The following is a 7,122-nucleotide window of genomic DNA, read 5'->3' as shown; positions in this document are numbered from 1 at the left end:
AAGGAAAGGAAAGAAACGAGATAAAAAAGGAAAAAAACAAAAAGAAAACAAGCAGAGCAAACCCAGAACATGTCAAAATGTCAAAATCAACGCTGGGCGACTCATGGACCTTCACTCCCACACGGGAAGGTGAAGTGAGCTGTGACAGGTGTGAGCGAGCACGGCTCTCCACTCCCACTTGCGGAGAAGATGCCGAGGCTGACTGACGCCTTGAGGGTCGCAACCGGCTGACCCGGTAGTTATCGCCAATGCCCTTGTCTTCCTCGCAGCACGTTTCGTTCGTTTCATCTCCCTGGCCCCCACTTTCCTGCACGCCCGCCACCTTTATCAGCTCCAGTCCCCAGACAGGCGCGTGGGCTGGAGATATGGGGGGACGTCAGCCGAGATTCCAGATTCGCGATCCCGATCCCGGAGAATTCAGGGAGGAAAAGGAATATATAGCGTAGTACACGCTTCATCGGAATTGGAGACGAATAATTGAGAAGAGCATGTTCTGCAGCACGTGCAGCATCACAGCGACACACGTCGGCAGCAACTCAGGCCAAACGATAAAATCAAGCTTTCCCTCGGTGACAACGCTGACACGGTAGAACCAGCGAATCAAGCCGGCAACGATGAAGCTGGTGACGAGCTCGCAGGCCCAGGTGATGCTCGAGGCGTAGAAGGTCAGGCCAAAGTCGTAGTCCTCATTCTCCTCCGTACCGTCGAATGCGAAATACGGGTAGACGTCCTTGTTGGCGCCAAAGTGCAGTACCACCACGCTGCCGAGGAAGGTGAGCATGGAGGCGTTCTCGGCGATGAAGCGGATGAAGACGTTGCGGATGCAGATTTTTTGGTACGAGCCGTAGCTTTGGCCGTTGACGCCGATGACGGTGAGGAACCAGTGGAATGGAGCGGACATGAGGATCGGAGTGACGATGATGAGACCGGTGGAGGAGAGGATCTGGAGCGCAATGAACTGTTCGGGGCTGCGTAGACGTGCGTATAGCGCGCGGACGTAGGTTTGGTAGGTGAGCATGAAGTACCTAAACACGTTTTGGTTAGGCCCACGACATTCAATACCGGCCAGAGACACAAAAGTTTAGTGGAAAGCCACTCACAGCTTGAAGATCCAACTCAGCGGGTAACTCCCGACGCGCTCGCCCTCGTTCCCTCCGAGAATCCACCCTGTCACTCCGTCTAGCAGGTAGACGGTCGAGATCCACCCGTACACGTAGACGATCGTCTCCAAGTTGTTATGCGGCAGAGTTCGCAGGTAGATCTCAGCATATGCTTCTCCTATAACGTACGCCACCAACCCGATGAACAGCGCTAAACAAAACCACACGAAGCGAACAAAGCTTGCCGGGAGCCACCTGCGACGCAGTCTGACAGTAATGGGTGGCGGCTGGTAGTGGCTGTCTGTAAACCCAACCGTCGACGCATCCAGGCTTGCCTCAAAGGCGTGAGGATCTAGGGCGGGTCGATTCCGTCTCCCCACGCTTCGGGGGGTGGGATCTGGTTCACCGGCCCACCAGGACGAGGTAAAAAGCCGCTGCGTTTCGGAGAGAGTATGCCGCAGTTTCAAATGGCGCTCGTTAGTCGTGAGGATGAGGAAGGCGATAGCGACTGGCATCGCCATGATGACAAAGGTCCAAGAGATCCAAGCCGTGTTGTGGATAGTGAGGAACTTGGACTCGGGAATGAGGTAGATGGGTATCGGGGCCGCAATCGAGAGGACGGCAATAGCGGATACGGTGATGGGAAACCCGAGCGACTGTGGCCACCAGTTGAGGCTGTACAGGTTGAACACTTTGGTGATCCATATCAAGGCGGTCAAGTTGTAGAAGCTGTAGTAGACGAAGACAAAAAACCAAAAGTTGACCCGGACCCGGGCAGCACCGTGACCAGGCACCTTACTGCCAGGAGCGGCTCTCGGTACTCCGGGTGGATGTAATTCACCGTCGTTGCTCGCAAGGGGGTACTGCGGAAAGGGTATCGAGACCCATGAAACAGCCTGCCGGAAAGTCAGTCTATCGCATCCCAACCGCACAAAATAATAATACCAACCGCCAGCCAGCTTGTGACATCAATCAACTTCAACAGATAGAGAGCAAACCACCACTTACCAATAACGCCGGCAATACCACCAAGGTAAACCACCTACTCCACCACACATCCACCACTCTCCTGACCACGCTCGCCTTCGGGTCAACCCACACATCCGCAAGCCGCCTAGCAAACCTCCTCGCAACCCCCGTCCCGCAACATCCCACCTCATCTCCCCCCTCATGGTCTCCATACCCAGCCCTCTCTCTAGCCTCCTCTTCCTCCTCTTCCACAGCCGCAACAACCAACGCCCCATACCCAACATATACACTCCCCCTCCATCCCGGATCCCCCGATAACAGCCCCATCTGCCCGCCTCCTCCCATCCCACTCCCACTCCCTCTAGCACCAAACCCTAACCCTGACCTCCCACCACCTCCCTGTCCCAATCCCCGACTTGTACTCCCCGACGACCGCGGCACAGCACGGAACCGGCCAAGCAACGGCGACGCTTCAGAGGGGTGACGGACATTTTGGGCGCGTTCCGAGCCCTGCTGGAAAGAGAAGAAAGAGGCTGTGGGGGGGAGGGTAGGTTGTTGGGTAGCGGTCGACGCATAGGATAGGCGGGAGTTGGAGGAGCGCGAGTTGGAGCGGGAGTTGGAGCGGGAGTGGGACGGACGTGAGGAAGTTGAGGGCGGCGGGAGGGAGGGTCGTCGTGAAGGAGCTGGGGGTGGTGGGTGTCGTCCGTTTGTTCGGTAGGGCGCTCGGGCGTCCCACCCCGCGAGTCCGAGCCCGTGGTGGTGCTGGTCGCGGGGAGGGGAGGTTGTGCTTTGGGTGTTTCCCATTCGATGGTTTCTTTGGGGGATTCGAGGTTGTTGGACGGTAGAGTTTATTAATGACGCGTTCCCGCGAGGAGCTCGAGGGGTGGTTGCTGGTTAGTCGTGCCGCTATCGGATCGAGAGGCGCATGGTTGTAATGATCGGAGTGTATGCCCGTTCTCGCGCGTTGATTTAATGTTAGGTAACCGCGATAGGCGCGCTTAGTGCCCCTTGTCGCAAGCACTATTCCCTTCGTATCGTCGGACCGTACGGCCAGAAAGAAATCGTGAAAATATCCGGTGTAAGCTCGCCTTTCCTTTGAAAGTCGTGGTAGGTCACGGTTTTGTTGGTTTTGTCTTGTCACACGATCCATCGGCTGCGGCCCGGATTCAGGGTCCAACGAATTTCCCCAAGACCCCTGTCAGCAGCTCAGCTCAGCAGCTCAGTTGGGCCGCCAAGCCCCTGGTCCTCTGACATCATCGGCTTCATTGTAGTGCTCAGTAGTGGTCTAAAGGTGTACATGTCGATTTGAGAACAAAATGCAAAAAAAAAGAACTCAGAAACTAGAAGCATGGTGTTTTGGAGAATGATCGAAATAGAACACAACTACGACAACATGGGGCATCCCTCACTGCCCGCCAGCTTCCCCACCTTAATCCGTACATCCACTACAACATCCACTTCAGGATCAAGTACATACCTGATCCACGGCGAACAACCCTGGAGCCGGGTCCCCGCGGTCGCTCGTTGCTGCAAGGTCCCTCCAAGACACATCACATCCTAAAACTCCGCTGGCGCATTGTACATGCCGACATTTCAATGACAACCGCTCCATGATCGGTCCTTGAAATTCGTAATAACTCGCGATTTCTCGATCTCAAACAGTATCTCTCCCCACCCATCCCCATCGCCTTCAAGTCTTATTGCCCGTCCTCCTGGTTGGGAGGTTGACTCAACCTCTGAAACCCAGCCAACACCTCCCTATCCACGTTCACCGTCCAATTCTCCTCAAACGCCTGCTCGCCACCAACCCGCTGCACCATATCCCCCAACCGCGCCCGGACAAAGTCATACGTCACAACGCGATGTACCGGGTCCTTGAAAACGAACTCCCGCTCTGCCACGTCCCGGGGCGTGTCGTACTCGTACTCGCCGACCTCATTCCAAACAAGGCTATCACTTGCCCCAAGCGGGCCCTCAGTTGTTCCGTCGGCCAACTCCGTCACCACGCTCGTCCACATCGACAGGTAATCCTGCAGACGGCCCAGCACCAGATCTTGCACCGGGCTAGGCAGCTCCCACAGGCGGGCTAACGCCAGACAGGAGAGCTTTTCGCGCTCGACATCCCCCATGCAGTCAAAGTTGGCGAACCACTGGTTGCTGAGCCAGGGCCAGACCTGGTCGATAGGACTGCCGAAGCTGCTGAGCATGCTGACGAGCAGAGATGGGTCGGCGAGGGCGATGCGCGCAAGGATAGCGAAGTAATCCGTCTCCTTGATGGTGTTGATTTTGCTCGGTTTCCGGTTGGGGCCCGTGGTCTGGCTGGATTCCCACGAACTATGCAGCCCCTCAAGGATGGTCCGCAGCACGTTGGTTTCGAGGAGGTCCTGGACGACCAGCGAGACCCCTTGCGAGCCGCCAAATTCTTCCGCCGCGCGGATGATGAGCTCGATGGATTTCGTGCCGAGTTGTGACTGGTCTCGGCTTTTCGAATCGAGCGCCTTGGCCAATGCCACGAGGGTTGGGCGGCGGAGCGAGTCACCTAGGATGTCTTGCGGCGCGAGGAGAATGTAGTCCTTGACGATACCCAGACACTGGTTTGCCACCGCTGAATCATATTCCGCGAGGGGCAAGGCCAAGTGTACCATTTGTATGAGGTCCGGGTGCAATGGCGGCGAGCTCTGGGTTAGAACGGCCGTCCACAGATCGACCGACTCCTCTATCAAGTAGAGATGGAGCGGCGATGCGGGATTCATAGCTTCTCGGAGGAATGGGATAATAACACCCTGGTACCGCTGTGATTCAACACGCATAGAGGACACCAGGGCCGACATGATTGCCAGCACCGACTGCTTGACCATGTACTCCTCGCCGCCTTGGGATTCCCACAGTTTCGGTAGCGTCAGCATGATCGCGTCTCCAAACTGCGTTACGTGGGTCTCCATGCGGCTCACAAGGAGCCGGATCGTTTCGAGGATAGCGATCTTCGTCTCATCACTCCCCACCTCCTCGATCAAGTTGACCAAAAGGTTGAAGACGTCACTCGCGAAGGGGTAAAAGCTTTCACCAGTAAACTCAAAATCCTCGGCAATGTACTTGAGCTGGCGCGCCGCCGTTATGCGCACAACTTCGTCGTTGTGTTGGTCGTCAGGGTTCATGATGTGGCGGAGGATGTCGTAGACAATAGGTCGGGTCTCTTGTGAGATCTTGACTGGCGTCCACTGGCTTAACAGGATGGCAATCCGACGGCGAAGCAGCTTCGCCATGGGGTCCTGGATCTGGGCATCTTTGACCAGGCAAGTCGTGAGAAACTGATCAAAGTCAAACTTTTCATGGATGAGCGCGGCGGCGCAGCCTAGAGCGCAGTACGCGGCCTCCTTGGTAACGATGTCCATGTCCACCCTTGTGGCGAGATTGCAGTACGCAAGTAAGGGCTCACCAAGCTCCTTGTAATGAGTGAGCAAGTCGAGAAGCAGTCTCTCTGCGCAGGGCCGTACGGCCCATTCATACGCCTGACCCTCAATCCGCTCCTGTGACTCCCATCCTTCCGGGTCCTCTTCCCACGCTTCAAGGTCCGACTCGCGGAATATGAATAGCTTACTGACAATGACCTGCATCATGTCAATAAGGGTATCCCTGGTAAATAACTCTACCCGAAGAGTATGCACGGCCTGCTTCTCTAGCTCTTTGGCCTCGGGACTCCGGTATTTGAAGGTCATAACCGGTTTGAATGCAATTGAAACGCAACTCCTTAGGAGAAGGAGTCCCTTGAGGGCAAGCTTCTCGTAGAGTGGACCTTCTTGCTTCGGGCCGCCTCCCACGGCCGTATTTGAAGTTTGCTTCAGGCCCCCGGACTTCTTGAACACCTCGGAGAACCCCTTGACTAGATTCCAGTACGCCCTAACTAATGACATCGACCCTGGAAGCACCGGGAAACTAGCGGGGTGAGTCTCAGACATGTCGATGTGAAGTTTGGTAAACTGGATCAGGTGTTTGCCGACCGCGTCGTGGTACTGCGCTGGAATCCACGAGTCCTGGCTGACGCCATTGAGGAACTGGTCGAACTGCGTTTGAGACAGCGACCAAAACCCGCTAACCACACCGTCTAAATGCGGTTGTTCGTAGCCGATGGTGACCAACCGGCGCAAGATTTTGAGGGCCATCAGGCTGTTTTCGAGGGCGAATCCCACGCTGTTATCGTCGCTACTCCCCTTCGACCACGACTCTTGCCAATAGGTTGTCTTCTCGGTGTAGATGTGCCCGAGTAGCTGGACTAGCTCAGGCGTGATAGCCTGCAGGGCTGTTTGGGACTTACGCAGGCGAGCCGTGCCAAGCTCCTTGACAATCCGGAGCATCGTCAAGAGAGCGCCCCGCAACTGCAGCGGATTGGATGTAATAGCCGCCTTTGTCATGTCGATGAGGCTGGAGAAGGCGTCTGGCCACTCGTGTGGGTAGTCGATCCTGACAATTTTGGCGGTAACGAGGGCATTGTGTAATGCGAGACTCCTGTCTTCTTCGTTGAGCGAGCCTTGGAGCAGACGCGACCGTATCGCCTGTCTCGTCTCGGGTTTAATGGCATTTTTTGTGGTGTGATGTCTCCAGTATTTCTCGATTCCGTTTTTGATTAAGATGATAGCGAGGAAGCGGACCTGCTTGTCCTGCGTAGTGTCGAGATAGATGGTCTGCAGGTGATATTCGAGTGAGCAAGTGGCCAAGGGATCCGTAAGGGAGGAGGGTTACCTGGAGATGGAGATAGAAATCCGGTTGAGTCTCCCACGATTGGAGTTGTTGACCGGCGGACTGCCTCTGGGAATGATCTGTGGAAGTAGCAGCACCGCTAAGGGCCTTGACCAACTCCCACTGGCTGAGAGGGGCAGCTTCGCCGGCAACTTCGATCGCGAAGCTCATTTTGCCTTATGGTTCCAAGACTATGCGTGGCCGCAAAGAACCCCGAGTGAATGCCTTTCGGTGACAATACTAGTTTCGTGGAGGTAACGAGCGTCGAGGTAGCCTATGCGGCCCTCGCAAGTCAAAAAAGTCACTCCAAATTGGAGAT

The 7,122-nt window shown here is 55.8% G+C and overlaps 2 protein-coding genes across 2 annotated transcripts; both read right to left on the bottom strand.

The window, feature by feature from the left end:
* Positions 1 to 454: 454 nt before the first annotated feature.
* On the bottom strand, positions 455 to 2,873 carry C8A04DRAFT_33910 (uncharacterized protein; the record flags this gene model as incomplete). Its single annotated transcript, XM_062782650.1, has 4 exons — positions 455 to 1,025; positions 1,101 to 1,996; positions 2,109 to 2,602; positions 2,708 to 2,873. 4 exons carry the CDS (start codon positions 2,871 to 2,873, stop codon positions 455 to 457), a joined length of 2,127 nt encoding a protein of 708 aa, XP_062641180.1.
* An 893-nt stretch (positions 2,874 to 3,766) lies between these two features.
* On the bottom strand, positions 3,767 to 6,974 carry C8A04DRAFT_24361 (armadillo-type protein; the record flags this gene model as incomplete). Its single annotated transcript, XM_062779113.1, has 2 exons — positions 3,767 to 6,748; positions 6,807 to 6,974. 2 exons carry the CDS (start codon positions 6,972 to 6,974, stop codon positions 3,767 to 3,769), a joined length of 3,150 nt encoding a protein of 1,049 aa, XP_062641179.1.
* Positions 6,975 to 7,122: the final 148 nt, after the last annotated feature.

The sequence above is a fragment of the Dichotomopilus funicola genome, assembly GCF_033296635.1.
Source record: "Dichotomopilus funicola strain CBS 141.50 unplaced genomic scaffold C8A04scaffold_2, whole genome shotgun sequence".
NCBI lineage: Eukaryota > Fungi > Ascomycota > Sordariomycetes > Sordariales > Chaetomiaceae > Dichotomopilus > Dichotomopilus funicola.
This window is presented reverse-complemented; position numbering and strand designations above follow the sequence as displayed.